Source organism: Lupinus angustifolius, unplaced genomic scaffold, assembly GCF_001865875.1.
Source record: "Lupinus angustifolius cultivar Tanjil unplaced genomic scaffold, LupAngTanjil_v1.0 Scaffold_481, whole genome shotgun sequence".
Classification (NCBI taxonomy): Eukaryota; Viridiplantae; Streptophyta; class Magnoliopsida; order Fabales; family Fabaceae; genus Lupinus; species Lupinus angustifolius.
Genome location: NW_017727858.1, coordinates 52,120 through 68,692, shown reverse-complemented (window position 1 = coordinate 68,692; position 16,573 = coordinate 52,120). Strand labels below are relative to the sequence as shown.

Below are 16,573 nucleotides of genomic sequence, written 5' to 3'. Positions count from 1 at the left end.
TAAGAATTTCTCAAACAAGTAAAATTAATCAAAGCACCAACTTGAATGATTAAAATTCAAACTTTAGAATAAAAGAAGAAGTAGAAATACATAACCATATTCAAAAGAAATTGTTAGGAGCATGAGTCATCCATCCAAAGATTGGATGCTTTGAGTTCCAAATGAGATTACAAAATTGATTTTTGCATCTCATTTGCCTTCTCTTTTTCTCCTCTTGAATTACAAACTAAAATTACAAAACTTACCTAAAAAGAACTTCTAAGAACAAGAAGAGAGAATTGTTTTTCCAGGAAGAAGCCAAGAAGATATGATATGAAGTGTTGTGAAGTCCTTTTTGTTCGAATGGAAAGCCTCCTATTTATAGAAATTTCCTTGGGGATGTTGAGCTACTTGTTTGCACCGCTCAGCAATTGTCCAAACCCTTCAGCATGGGTTTGGTCACTTGATCAAGCAGCTTTGTCACCTCCTTAAGCTTGACTCACCAAAGCTAGTTGTGACTATGGGACCAGCTATGGTGAGCTACTCTGAAAAGCCTATGGTGGGCTACTTGAAGTGATATAATTGGTGACTTCATGGTTTGCTTGATGGCTAAGTGAAGTCTAGGTGCACACCACTTAGCACACTTGTGACACCACTCAGCTGCTTGTTGAGCAGCTTTGATCACGCTGACTGAGACGTGGCTTGGTGCTTGCTGACCTGGGCAGGAGTCTGTTTCACCGTTGAGCACACATGTGTCACCGTTGAGCACACATGTGTCACCGTTGAGCTGCTTGTTGAGCAGCTTGGGCGTGTGTCAGACTTGTGTCTAACCGTGCCAAGCTTGAGTTCTGACTGTGCCAAGCAGGTCCTCTCAGCTGCTTGCTTGAGCAGCTTGGTCCAGGTCAGCCTGGTGTCCAGGTCAGCTTAGCATGGCTTGGTCCACGCTCAGCTGCCTCCTTGAGTCTTTTTTCTCTTTGGCCATGAGTCTTTTTTCTCTTTTCTTCTTCTTTCTAAATCCTACAAAACACATAAAAAGGAATACAAACACGAATATACAAAATTTTGATATTTTATACAAAAAGTAATGTTTTAAGTTGGTTTTTCTCAATTATGCTTAAGATAAGTGTCATAAAAGTGTATGAAATTTAGGTATGTTTGGCACTTATCAAAGTGCCCAAAATCATGTATGCATGCTAAAATATGTTTTAATCATGTTATGTATGACAATTCTCTTTTATGCAATATGCTCATATTATGTCAGATTTATCAAAGTTTCACCCAACCTAGACTCTACTCATTCAAAGCATCTTATTGGACCTAAAAACATTATTCTTAGTCTTCATGATCCTTGCTTAAATATGAGTCTTATGATGTTATTGTTGATGGGTTCATTGTCTTTAAGCTTTAGTCTTTTGTTTTCATCAAAATCATGATCTTACATGCTTGCATTCATACATTAAGATCGAGATTCTGGTCCATTCTTTATTTCATTTATCATTAATGGTTGGTTTGCTTCTGTTCATGGTAGTTAAACTCAGATATAGCTTCTGCTATTAATGGTTAAGCATTGGATTGTTAGCTTATGTCCATGGTGGTTAAGCTCGGATATAGCTTCTGCCATGAATGGTTAATTTATTTCAATGCATGGATAACCATTGGATGATATAGTTTCTATCATGGGTAGTTAAGCATTGTTATTTCTTAAAATCAAGATTCCAAGTTGGGAGTTATAAATAATCACGCAACAACTTGAGGAAGTATTAGAGTATATCATTATGTTCAACACAATCATTTTCAAGTTTGGAATACATTACACATTCCAGCTGGTGAGGGGATGTTAAAGCAAGGTATGTGTCTCTTAGCTAGTTTGTTGAGATAATTGGTTATGTTAGTTTTTCTACTTTTCCATTTTTATCATTTCTTTGATGTATATAAATCATTATATTCCTCTTTCTAATTCAACAATTGAGAAATATTATGCAGTGTAACAAAAATATGTTCTTATTCTTGATTCTTTCTCCTTCTCCCTTCTTCAAGTATATGTTTCTCATCTTTCTTGTGTTCGTCGAGAAGTAATGTCATGGCTGCTACCATTGTAATAAAACTAAACGGTTTATTTCCTACCTTCTCTCCATATGGATATTTTATTACCTTCAATCACACTCTTAGACTATTTTTGAAAGTGTGATTTTGGAGGGGGACGAAACAGAAAGGAATGGATGGCTTTAGAAAGCCTCCTCCTTATTTAGGAGTTGAACGAAGGAGATGAGAAGGTTCTGGAGGGTTTTTTAACTATTTTTATACTTCCCCCAATTTAGGATTTTTCTAGAGACAAAGTGTAAAAATACCTAAATATTTTTGGTAAAATTATATAATTATATATTATTGTCTATTTCTCATTTTGAATTACATTTTTAAAAGAAAAATAAAAAATATTCTAATATTATCATTAGCTTACCCTCCCCGTCTAAATTTCATAATCACAAACATGGGAGAAGATTGTCTTTTTCCCCTTTCATTCCCCCTTCCTAGCCTTTTGATCTATCTCATTTCTTATCTCTCACAACTCCCAAACATAACCTTAATGACAATAGTGACATGAAAATCATCATATCTAACTGTTCTAAACGATAGACTTTGCTTAAGGGTTTGATTGTGAGTTCGCTTTTAGAGGGAAAGGAAAGAAAATGAAAGACTTTATAGACATCCCACAGGTATATTTCATAGAACTGAAGTCTTTCATTTCCCTTCATTCCTTTCCAAAACCTAAGTCACAAGCAAACCTAAAGGAACATGTTTCATAATGCATGAAGACCATTGAGAAAATAAGGTTTTCGTCATGGTTAAAGGTTAAAATTAAGGGTAAGTTTTCTTTTTCAAAAATTGGAACTCAAATCCAATATAGTGTCTAGAATGATAATGCATTTAAATTCTTGCATTATTTCTTTGGAATCTTACTTGTATGTCAGTATCAATTGTACTAAAATAGGAATTGGATAATTGGGGAAGGTATTCACTTCATTATATTTTTGTATTTTTTAAAGGTGTTATTAAATTTGAGCTGGTTATTAACTTGATCAATGTACTTGGTCAAAGGATCACTAGTGGAACTAGTGGTTATTGGTTTATATTTAAAAAATGTAATAAAGTCATAATGTAGCATTATTTAATAATATTTTATTCTAAATATGAAAATTTAACATTATACTAATTTAATTGCAACAAAAGCGTACAAATAAATTTTAAACTCGATTAAACAACAAAAGTTTTGTTTCAACATAAGGTAAAATAACAACTATAATTATAATAATAAGCATAATTAAAAAAGAGTTAGAAGGACAAGATTGTTTTACTCTCAAAACAATGTCCTTTTACAATTTTTAGAACTAATTGAACCGAACGAGTCGAACCAATCTAGGTGGTTGAGTCACCGGTTTTATGCTCAAACAGGTCGAGTTGAACCAATCTAGTGGGCTAAGACATCAGTTTTATGCTCAAATTGGTTGAATCGAAACGGTTCATACTAGTTTTAGTGCATAACTAGTTAGAATAGCGGCTCGGACCAATCAGATGCACAGTTCCTAGTTAGAATAGTCGGGCCGACTGGCCCAAGTCGAGTTTAATCATAATGGTTTTTATATGATAAATTCATAATTTACTATTCATTTACATTACTTTTATTCTGGAGTTAATAATAATTAATGCATGAGTGATAGATTATAAACTCACTCTATCAAAAACTAGTTCATATATATTAAACTTATATGTTTTAGGTCTCTTTTAATCAAAATTAAATTGATACAATAAATAAGCATGTTTCTTCCCTCACTCAACCATGTAATATTGGTAAGAAATTATGGGAAAACAATATGTTAATACAATTAGGGGTGAGCAAGACTCGACTTGACCCATGGACATATTTCAACCCGATGACTTAGGGATGAGTCTGATCTGTCCAAATAAATAAAAACGGACAGACCTGATTAAAAGGGACAGGCCCGCTGTCAAAAAAGGACGGTTTTGGGTCTATGTCTAGATCACCTGACACGTCTCTTATAGTTATATATCAAGAATAGTTGAATAAGTATCTACCAATACTCATTATGTTTAGTCCACATAACTCAAATACTTACAAGCCCACACAATATATCTACACCATTTATCATATACAAGAACACTTCAGCTTATGTTGATACTGGACAGTTTAAATTGTTCTGAAATTTTCAATATCTTCTATAATTTTCAGTCACGTGATTGTAATAGTTTTTAGTTTGAAGGATGCAATTTATGGCTTATAGTTTATATACTGATGTATGTGAGATGCATATTTTAGTTGAGTTTATATACATATTGTGATAATTTTGATTGTGCATGCTTAAAGATTTGATTAAAAAAATATGTTTGTCATTTTGTCCTTTTCCAACCTGGACGTACTCATCCCTATCTTGACCCATCTTATTTTGGACTTGTCCCTTACGTGTCCCATCCTAGTTAGGGACGGGTTCGAATTCAAAAATTGACTCAATCAATATTTAGGGACGGGTTCGAGATCAAAAATTGACCCAATCAATATTTAGAGACGGGTGAGGGACATGTTTAACCCGTCCCAACCCATCCTACGCTCACCCCTAAACACAATTATGTTTTTTTTAAAGTTAAAGACGTTATCAAATGGCATTGTTTTATACTTAATTGTTTTTCTTAAAAAATTAAAAAAAAAATGACATCATTTTCTAAATGTGATTTTAAAAAATTAGTCTTTTATTTTAAAAATTTGGCAAAAAAAAATGAAAACAACATCATGTTAATGTCTTCTACAACATTCTAGCAAGGATTGTACATTGTGAAGAAGATTTGGCTCCTGACCTTGGCAAGGTTTTGATGAAGACACCAACATCACATAAAAGAAAAAAATGAAGAATACTTATGAAGACAAAGCTTCAAGAAATTAGAATATAAGTCTTTACATACTTCTATCCTTATACTCTAACTATATGCTTAGTAGTAATGCTCAAAAATATTTTAAAAGAAAATTGATAAATACAAGTATAAATGAAAACAATTTTCAAAATACTGTGTAACAGGTTACCAGATCTAAGTAACAGGTTACTGTTACTAAGTAACAGGTTACCAGAACTAAGTAACAGGTTACATGAGTGAGAAATGAGTTATCCAACAAAATTGATCAGGATAATCGATTAACACATGTGGATAATTGATTACACAACACGGTAAATAATTACCCAGTTGGACAAAACAGTTGGATAATCGATTACACCTTTTGAGTAATCGATTAGTGCTTGTGAAAATTAATTTCTCAGTTGGACAGACTCGTTTGATAATCGATTACTGAGAGCTGTTACACCAGTTTTTCATATTCAAATCACAGAGCTTTCAACCCAAACGAAATGGTTTCATTCCAAACGAATCCTACCTTTTCATAAAGGTATTCTAGTTGATTGGAAGTCTATATAAAGGCTTTGAAACTCATTTCAAATATACATAATTTCCTAAAATAACTCAGATTGAAATCACTCACTCAAACTACAATTTTTTGAAATACTTGTTATACACTTGGTGCAACTTGTTCATAACTTTCAGAACTTGATTTGCAAAGTTGCCTTAAGTGTTATTACAAGGTATTCAAACCTTCTGAGCATTAGTACTAAAGTATACATTGAGTTACTGGATTGCAAGAGTTTATAACTTCAAAATCTTGTAAAGACAATCCATTGCCATTGGTAAACGTTTCTTCATTCAAAGTTGTGAATTACTTTCTTTCACAATGGTGTGAGAAGAAATGGGATAGAGTCACTTGAAAATGGTGTTTTCCAAGAGTGATATAGGTATTACAGAGTGAGTAAGGTACAAGGACTCTCGGGGTGAGAAATTGTAATTATTACTCTCAATATCTAGTGAAGAAATCTCTTGTGCTACAAGAGTATTGGGTGTAGCCTTCAGTGGACAAGAATTTGAACTAGTATAAAAATATATGTGTACTCTCTTCTCCTTTATCTCCTTACATTTACTTGATTATTTCTGTATATTATTTTCCGCTGCTATTAACTCTTGATTTGTGCAGAAAAATCAGTCATAGTTTTAAACAACTAATGTATCTCCCCCCTTAGTTGTCATCTCAGTCTTACATACATGTGCACACAGGTTAATACTTAATATGTCATGTGATTAACTCTATTAAAGTAGACATATGAGTAAAGACAGAAGGATTAATATTATTTTATGTTGCAAAAATTAGGGACTACAATGATAATTTAATTAGGGATTGAGTTGGTAACGTCGAAAAAACTTGAGTGCTAAAATAGATAATTATTCAAAATTTTATTTATATTTCTTAAAATTGTGACATGACCAGGTTTAAGCATTTTTGAAAGTTTTGTTTTGGTACTACTAATAGTATCTCTTCACCTTTTTTAAGGAACTAATCATTTTTTGGGTTCGTGGTTGTCCCTTCCAATAAGTGTCATTCCAAAAAATCGAATCATTAACCTTGGGGATCCAGTGGAGCCTTACACCATTAGACTAACGGCTTGTTGGTATTTTTGAAAGATTTATTGTGAGCATTGGATTTTTATGGTGATAAAAGTTGTTAACAAGTGCCAAGTATTTGGATTGAAGATTTTATATATGTATATAAGTTTGATATATAGAGATTTGATGATTGATAATAGAGTGAATATATACTTGAAGAATTAAAAACCTAAACTAATTTTCGAATATCGTGTAAGTCAGAATAATATTAAAATTTTAAAATAATTAACTTAACTCACATTTGATATTCTTGAGGATAATTTTGAATTATCATTTTTTTCAAGGATCAAATTGGTAAAAAAAAATTGAGAGATCTATTTTTGATAATATGATAATAGAATAGTAATTAACAATATATAATTGTTTTTTATGAATACTATGTAATTGATTATATTTGTATTAGGATGATCATAATATAATTATTTTTCACTACTATCAATCAGCGTTTATATTTTATCGTTCATCAAATTGGTTAGGGCACTGATATAGTGTTATAGCGATTTAACTAGTAGTTTACTCATTAAACCATATACTGGTGAATTAGATATACATATATAATATATTAACATTAATGTTGAAAAATCAATAAAAAACAAATATATTTTTTATTTTCATTAAAAAATTAATTTTAAATAAAAATCTGTCGATATTACTAGTACGGTTCAATTAAAAACCGGCTTATCTGACTAATTTAGCCAGTTTTGACCGGTATAATTATTGTACCATACCAATATTTGGACCATTTCACCGATTTACCGGTATCAAACGGTTTTAACAACACTGTTATCAATGATATCACATCACCTTATGAGTAAGTAATCAATCTTTTTCAGGGTTTGTAGTTGTCCACTTCAACAAATATCACTCACAGGAATCAAACATAAACATTTTGATTATCTTGTAGATCTAACAAAGCCTTATTAATTATATATCATTTGTTTTCATAACAATTTTTATTAATAATTTTTTAACGAGTAACAATTTAATAAGAGCCACTTGTAATTGCTTAATGTTTTGGTCTTAAAAAATAAATGAAGATAAATTTGGCATTGATTAAAGTCTGCTTATCCTTTATCTCCATAAAACCTGGATGTGAGAAAAATTAGAAATAAAATATAGAAATAGAATAATGATATTTCCTCCTATAAAATTATTATAAATATTCTAACACTACAAACAAGAAGTAACATATATTATCTACAGACTAATCATTAAGAAAAAATATTACTTTGTATCATATATTATAGAAAAATATATAATTTTATATTTAAAATATGATATTTGATGCTTTTCCATCAAGGTTGGGGGAAATCTCGAGAGAACCGGGCCTATCAACCACTCTTATCAAAATATGTTTCTGCTAGGTAGTTCAACTGGTGCATTGACCTTAATATCATTATAATATAATATTTATACTATGTAATTATATCGGTCAAAATCGATTAAAATCAGTAAAAATTGGTCATATTGATCGATTTTTAATTGAACCGTATTAATCATACCGACTGGTTTTATTTAAAATTATTTTTTATTGAAAATGATTTATTTTTATAAAAATATTTGTATGAAGAATCAAACATACAACTGCTACATTTTTTATACATTTAAAATATGGTCTATCATATGCATTTTTAACAAGTTATATAAATAAACATAGTTATTGTCTTCTATATTGATTATAACATTAATGTTCGTATAATATATATATAACTTTAGTAGTATATGATTTAATTAGTGAACTATCATATATTATATCAGTACTATGACTAGTCTAATGATCGGTACAAGTATTAATAATATTGTCATCAACTGTTTTATTTTTTTATAATTATATTAAGTTAAGTATATAATTCCATATAAAATTGTATCAGATATTTTTAATTCAAATCATATATAAAATATAAATCAAGAATTTAAAGAAACTAAGAATCAAATCATATTTTAGTAAAATATATGAATTCGGTCCATTATTTAACTATTATCACAATTTAAATTATTTAATTATTTTATCAGAGTAGATTGTGATCAAAATTAGATGTTAAAAATCACAAACTCTATCATCACAAATCACTTTAGATTCACTTTTTCCTCTAATCTAATCAAATATTTTTGTGTGACTATCAAAACTTTATCCCAACAAATAATTCCAACAACTATAAAAGTACTTGTCTCAATTTGTATTTTCCACGAGTCTGGTGCGAATATGCGTGGAGAGAAATAAGAAGATTCTTCACTCATCAGCATCTTCTTCTCTTTATTCTCTATTCCTTTTTTTCTTTCAAATCTCTACAAATTCAAATAAATGTTCTTCCTTTTTTCATCTCTGACCACTCGTTTAAACAAACCTTATAATTTCTCAGCATTTATCCTCAGGTTTCTCTCTTTCTCTCTCACACACCAAAAACACACTTTCACACTTAACAATTATTGGGTTTTTGCTTAAAATTTGAAGGAAGCACATCTACAATCCTACGGTGTGTCACTTGATGTGATCGGATGAAATAAATATATCAAATTTAAAAATTTAATACTCAATTGTTTTTCTAACTAATCACATCAAGTGACAGTGTAAGTATTATTCTTGTTGTTGTTATCTTTCCATGTATTTAGATTGTTAATTGAGGACCCTTTGTGAATTATAGGGGAACTTTGTAGTTGAAGTTGTGAATTGAGTAAGTAATCTAGTAATCTAGATAATTGATTTTACTCTTAAGTCCCTTTTTTTGACTTAAGTCTTATCTAAGACCCTTTTGGCTTGTTGGATTTTGATTAAAGGGAAAAACTTTATGGTTGAAATTGTGGAGTGAACTAGATAATTAGCTTGCACAACAATGTTATATTGATTATTAATTAAACAACATATCTTAACAACAAGCTCAAAATTTGAGCTATCATATCTGATTGCAGTTGGCTTTTAACAAGTACAAGTACAACTTTGTCACTGATTAGCTATTGTCGCGTCAGCTGTCGCGATCCGATCCCCGGCAGCTACGCAACTGCCATCTATGTACTTATGTAGGTAGAGATAGGAGAGTCTACAAACACTAATAGATGAATTCAATTGGATGCTCATAACATGATATATTTTTATTTTTCCAAAATGTAAGTCATCAAATATTTTAAAGTTGGAAGTGAACCTAATTTTGATTTCGGTGAACTAACTAACATATACATCATCTGTTGGCCTTTGGTTATGAGCATGTTCATCCTGTTAGGGAGCCATTTAAATGAAATCTAGTTACAAAAAATGCAGGAAGGTTACCTGAGTTAAACTCTTGTATAGTTTGTTACATGATAATCACCATCTCTAGCTGTTGTTCGTGCTTCTATGTTAACATTTATCATTGGATAAAAACATTTTTACATTCCAAATTTTAAAAAGTAATGCCATTATGATATTATTTGTACAGCATTTTTGGCTAGAAGTAAGCAGTCTCCATCCGACTGGTGCCAGCAATTTCTTGCTGGTGCTCAAGTTAAGCTGCATTTCGTGTGAGCAAACACATGAGTCCTACGGAAACCCCAAATCGCAGTAGAGCCCTTGAGGGTGTGCGCGGAGTCCATGTTGCACCTCATTCACCATTTTCATTGAGAGAGACTAATCAAAGTGGGGAGTTTCATCCATCAACATGTGGAACTTCAGCTACTGTAGAAAATCATCTGCTGTCAATGCCGTGAGTGAAACATATATATTAGACATGCCTGAAATTGTTAAATGATTGTAATTTTTGTGATGGTAAAATACTTTAAATTTACTAAGCCATGCACAATAACCTACTACTTGCATGTTCTCCAGACGGGTATGGGAACAAATACCAGCATGCTTGAGACCCATCCATTGCAGTACTAGTTGTCATGGTACTATTAAATATTTTCTTTCAGTTTGATATTACATTATTGTTTTTGCATGAAAATCCAATTTCACATGAATAATTGATATATTCAGCAGGTGATATGCATCTTGCTGAAACAGTTGCTAATGTTCTTACTTCAATTCCTTTTATAGTTCTTGGAATGCATACCCCAAGGTAATATTTTGCTCCAAGCATCATAAGCTTATTTGACTAGAAAACTGTCTGTATTATCTTATACATAATTTAATGTAGGAAGAATCTCAATTCTAAGTTGTATGCTAATTCATTAATTGGAGTTGGAGTGGCCTCAAGCGTGTACCATTCTTCCAGAGGAAAGTTGAGGAAATATTTCAGATGGATTGACTACACGATGATTGCCACAGCAACTGTTGTAAGTAACATATTTATAGATAGATATAATTATAGGCTACCCAATAAATGCAAAAATCCGACTATAGATGCTATATTCCGGACTTGGAAGCATTTATTAGTGTTAATGTATACCAAGTTACTGCCATGTGGCACTTCTTTAAATCTATTGAGCTCTGATCAGGAGGACTGAGAGTTTGAGTTTTCACAGCAGTTAAGTTGTGAGTGTCAACATGCCAACTAAATTTAGAAATATACTTTAACTTTGTTCCAGGATGAAGTTTCCTGTACAAGTTTTACAATATTTAAAATGAATCTGGAATTCTGGATGCCTATAATTTTGCTTCAAGCATGTCTTGAACAGAGTTCTTATAACTTGTTTGTTACAGAGTTATTCAGCAGGCCTATAGTTGGTGATTTTTAAAGATCACATTTTTTATATTTTTATTATACCGATAAGAATGCTGGCTCACTGACATATCCCTTTGATTGTTTGCTAACTGGTGGTCTAAATTTAACTAGTATTGAATTTTATCCTGTGCATGTGTGACATAATCTAAAATGTTTTCCCTATATTTTAAGGTTGGCACTTTTCTGCATTGCCTAGTTGCTTTGGTTTCTTCCATGAGTCATTCACTTGGATACCACTTCTGAACTTAAAAAATGTTTTGCAGTGTCTGTCAAGGGCCCTCAGAAATGAGAACCCAAAGATACTGATGGCGGCAACTGCAGCAGTTCTTCCAGTTCAGCCATTAATGGTGTCACTTATTCACACTGGAATGATGGAGGTACCTTTTCCACTCTTTATTTATGAGAAATTAATGTTCATTTCTATAATAGATAACTATGTTGCCCCAGAAAACAATGCTGACCAAGTTAATAATTTAAATGACCAGTCCTATATTAATTTGATTAATATATTGATTCTATGACAATAATCTAATAAATCCAATTATGAACATTATCAAGATATACTTAATGAAATATGATGGTTCAAGTGTCAAACAAATTGCAACCAGTTGCACAATTGGCTTTTACTTGGGTGAACTTTCATCTCCTCACGTCATTTGATCTTTGTTATTGCGTGAACCAGAACATCAGCCAAGCCTTTAGACTTTGTTTGCGTACTAGGTACAGGCCAAGAAGTGAACTATGGTTTCCAAATATTCAGTATCTTCAGCCACTTAGTCAGATTAAAGATCAGCAGCTAGATCTTGAAGTGGGCACTCCATTTGAGTTGCCATTTTTTTTATTTAATTTCAAATGGATCCTACATGGGACATTATCAATGCTACTTTTAGTTAATATTTCAAGGATCAGATGCATGAAAGATGCTGCATACATAGCAACTACAAAAATAATGTACATAGATGAAAAATTATACGAGGCTCCCACCTAGTGAAATTTGGGGAAGGTTGATCTACTCAGTTTTACCCCACAAGCGAAGAAGTTGTTTCCATTGTTTGAACCTGTGACCTCATGATCACTAAACAGCTACCTTACCATTGTATTGATAGATATATAAGTACATCAGTTAATGTAAAAAAGTATTATGTACAATATGTTTAATAAGTATGTTTTAAACATGTTTAGGGCCTACCTAAGAAGTTTCTGTTTGATATACTATATAGAGGCCTTAAGGTCACAAAGTGTTGGTATCCAGTAGGTGTTAAAGTTACACTGGCATGACCATTGTCTGGTCTTGGAGTGTAGATATGTAAATAATCTGAATCTATTTGTATGTGATATATTAGTTAATCTTCTATTACTATTGCTATAGGTAGATACCCAGTAGGAAGTTCATGTTAGAGCTTACTTTATAATTAATTAATTATTTCTCCTCTAAGAAAACATATGTTTATTTTCAGGTAGCATTTGCAAAAAGGGCATTGAAAGATCCAGACTTGAGGATGGCTCACACTGTGCATAAAATGTCGTCATTGCTGGGCGGTATGCTTTTCATAGCCGACGATTTATTTCCCAGAACCCCATACCTTCATGCTGGATGGCATCTAGCTGCTGCTGTTTGTGTAGGCACCTGCAATAAGCTTCTTGAGTAGGTCTTCATAATCTATTTCAAATCTGGAAAGCATTCATACTGCAAAGTAAGAATAGCATCTAAGATAACTTGCCGACTTTACCTTATCTGCAATCTTTAAGATTAGAAACTAGTACATTATCATGTACCAAATAAAAAAGAAACTAGTACATTATCCTTGTGGATTAGATTTATGTGGTAGATGAGTTAAACTCGGATTAGATTGGCCAATTTATTTTACCTTCTCCAATGTTAGTTGTAAGTTCATTAGTTGTATTTATTGGAAACTGGCAATTGATCTTATTATTCAATGAATATGCAGTTATAAAACCTCTTTCATTATAATCTCTATTTGAACATGTATTTTGAGATACTATATTCTTATAATTGTCAGTACTTGTCAATACTAATAATGAGATAACAACCTTAATGTTGGTTACACTAAGGTTCACATAAAATAAAATATAAAATATGAATGATAGGTGGCAAACAAGTATTTTATTCTAAACGTAAGGCGTGCAGCTTAATTAGCTTATACAATGATATTTCTTTTTTCTTCTTTGCATTCATTTAGGGTGCAGGAATACCTTTCCATTCCAATGTGCTGTACAAGTAAAATTACATATTTTAATTTTATCATGGTACTTCAAGATGACAATAACTATAGGTAAATTTAATTGTCGGGAAAAAATTATATGGTACTGTTCTTAGTTGGTTGTTAAGTATAATAAATTAATAACACTTAAAATATTGCTATGTTTACAAATATATTTTATAGTTTCAAACATTCCACCTAAAATATTATTAGGCATTCTGTAAAGTAGTATATATTTTAAGTGTAGGTTTTGTTTAATGATTAAGCTTCTATTAGTTCTTTTGTTTATTATAAAGTAGCTGAAATTCAAATTGTGATTAAGTGGACATGAAAGTCACGTTTATTAATTTTTAGCTTTAGGACTAAATAATAAATACATTTGACATTGTGTAAGGGCCAAAAATTTATTCTGGGTGCTGATATTTTATACCTTGTACTGAATAGATTCTATCAAAAAAAACTTTTATAAAGGTCATGTCCCATCTCTTTCATTATAAATGTGTTATTTTCATTAAACATAACTTTCTATCATCATTCTTCCCCATCAAATATGAAAAGGAAGAAAGAGAGAAATTATTCCTAACAGTTTGTCCTAAGTTGATTTTTAGTGGAAAAAATGAAATGTCTGATGGTCTTTTTATAAAGTAATTTATGATTTCCAAACTTTCTTCACTCTTCCCTCCACTTTCCCCAAAAGCCAACTCAATTGAAGTGCACATTGTTAGATTGTAATTCAAAAGTTAGTTAGAAGTGATATATGTACTTACTATATAAAGGAAGGTGCACTTAACTAATAAAAACCAGAAAATTTCCTGATATAGAAAGTGGTTATTCACTCACTCAATTGCTTATCATTTTGCACAAATTCTCTCAATTTCTTTCTTTTGTTCTTCTTTAATCTTTCATGTTCTAACAAAATTGGTATCAAGAGCTAGGATTGATTCTTCTTCTCTACCTAATTCTTCTTCTACTCAATCAACTCTGCGAATTCTTCAACACCAATGGGGCAAACTGGTTTTCCAGCAAATCTGCCAATACTCGATGGAAAGAACTGGAATAGATGGAGAATCCAAATGACAGCTATTATGGGATTCCAAGATGTAAGTGAAATTGTGGAAGAAGGACTTCCAAAGCTGACAGAGGCTTCAACTGAAGCACAAAAAGCAGTATACAAAGAGGGCAAAAAGAAAGACTGCGAGGCTATGTTCCTGCTACATCAATGTGTTGATGAAGCACACTTTGAGAAGATATCAGAGGCAAGGTCAGCAAAGGAAGCATGGCAAATTCTAGAGAAGAGCAATGAAGGAGCTGAACAATTGAAGAAGGTAAGGCTACAAACCATGAGAAGACAATATGAGCTCATGCAAATGAACTCGAGTGAAAGGATTGCAGAATTCTTTAACAGAGTAATTAGCCATACTAATGCAATGAAGGCAAGTGGTGAGAATATCACAGATCAGACTATAGTTGAGAAGATATTGAGAACCCTCAACCCCAGATTTGATCATATTGTTGTTGCAATTGAGGAGTCTAAGAAGATGGAGGAATTGAAGATAGGGGACCTTCAAGGATCACTTGAAGCTCATGAACAAAGATTGATAGAAAGATCAATGGAGAAACCAGTTGAACAAGCTCTACAGGCTTACACCTCAAGAAGAGAAGGATATGGAACCAAGGGAGGTCAAAGGGGCAGAAACAGAGGAAAAGATCCAAGAAAAGGGAATTTCAAGAATTCTCAATACACTGACCAAGAAAGGCCTGAGGTTGATCATGGAGAACAATCATCAAGGAGAGGAGAATATCAGAGGTGGCAAGGGAATAAGAAAAGGGTGGACATGAAGAAGCTGAAATGTTTGAACTGTGAAAAAATTGGACATTTCAGTAGTGAATGTCAATCAACTCCAAGCCATGGAAGGAGTCTTGGAAAGTCTCAAAATGAAGCTCACTTGGCCAAGAAAGAGAGCACTGAAAGTCTAGATGATGAACCAGTATTGCTAATGATGACTACATATTTTGAGTCAAGCAATGATGATAGATGGTACATTGACTCAGGTTGCTCAAACCACATGACTGGAAATAGGAATTGGTTGGTCAATTTTGATGACAGTAGAAAGAGCAATGTGAGATTTGCAGATAGTAGGCTCATCCAAGCAGAAGGGACAGGGGATGTCTTGATCAGTAGGAATGATGGGAGGAATGTACTGATAGTTGATGAGCTCTATGTTCCCAACATGAAGAGTAATTTATTGAGCTTGGGACAATTGGTGGAAATGGGGTTCTCAGTGCAAATGCATCAAGGCATCCTAGAAATCTTTGATGCTGAACACAAGAAGGTTCTAAGGGTACCTCTAGCACAAAACAGGACCTTCCAAGTGAGTCTAAGAGCATTCGAAACACATTGCCTATCAGCTACATCTCAAACAGAAGAATCATGGTTATGGCACCTGAGGTTTGGTCACTTGAACTTCAAAGACTTGAGCACACTAAGAAACAAAGACATGGTCAAGGGACTACCACAAATTCATGCTCCTAACAAGGTTTGTGCAAACTGTCAAATAAGCAAGCAACCCAAATCCTCATTTAGTGCATACACCCCCTCAAGAGCAAATGAATTATTACATGTTGTATACTCTGATGTGTGTGGTGCTTTTGACACACCCTCATTAGGGGAAGTAGATACTTTGTAACATTTGTGGATGAGTTGAGCAGGAAATTGTGGCTGTATCTCATAAAGGCAAAAAGTGATGAGTTCTCTGTGTTCAAGATGTTCAAGAACTTGGTAGAAAAACAATCTGAAAAATGCATAAAGATTCTGCGAAGTGATGGTGGAGGGGAATTCACATCAAGTGAATTTGATGATTTCTGCAAGGAACAAGGGATTGTGCATGAGGTAACAGCTTCCTACACACCTCAACACAATGGCATAGCAGAAAGGAGAAATAGAACCATCTTGAATATGATCAGAAGCATGCTAAAAGGAAAGGAACTGCCACATGAATATTGGGGTGAGGCAGCATCAACAGCAGCTTATATCCTAAACAGGTGCCCAACCAAAAGACTTGTTGGCCAAGTACCTGAAGAAGCTTGGTCAGGAGTAAGACCCTCTGTGAAACATCTGAGAATTTTGGATCTCTTTGCTACAAACACATACCAGATCAAAGGAGGAAGAAGCTTGACAACAAAGCTAAA

General features: G+C 32.6%; 1 protein-coding gene across 2 annotated transcripts; it reads left to right on the top strand.

Moving 5' to 3' along the window:
* Positions 1-8,709: 8,709 nt before the first annotated feature.
* Positions 8,710-12,939, top strand: LOC109341499. 2 transcript variants are annotated; one of them, XM_019579431.1, is made up of 7 exons: positions 8,710-8,901; positions 9,939-10,202; positions 10,325-10,386; positions 10,478-10,556; positions 10,635-10,773; positions 11,426-11,539; positions 12,620-12,939. In XM_019579431.1, the coding sequence occupies exons 2-7, from the start codon at positions 10,033-10,035 to the stop codon at positions 12,809-12,811; spliced, it is 756 nt and encodes a 251-aa protein (XP_019434976.1). In that variant the 5' UTR covers positions 8,710-8,901; positions 9,939-10,032; the 3' UTR covers positions 12,812-12,939. The 2 variants fall into 2 exon arrangements, with proteins under 2 accessions (XP_019434976.1, XP_019434977.1); XM_019579432.1 differs by lacking the exon at positions 8,710-8,901 and adding an exon at positions 9,112-9,200.
* The last annotated feature ends 3,634 nt before the right edge of the window (positions 12,940-16,573 follow it).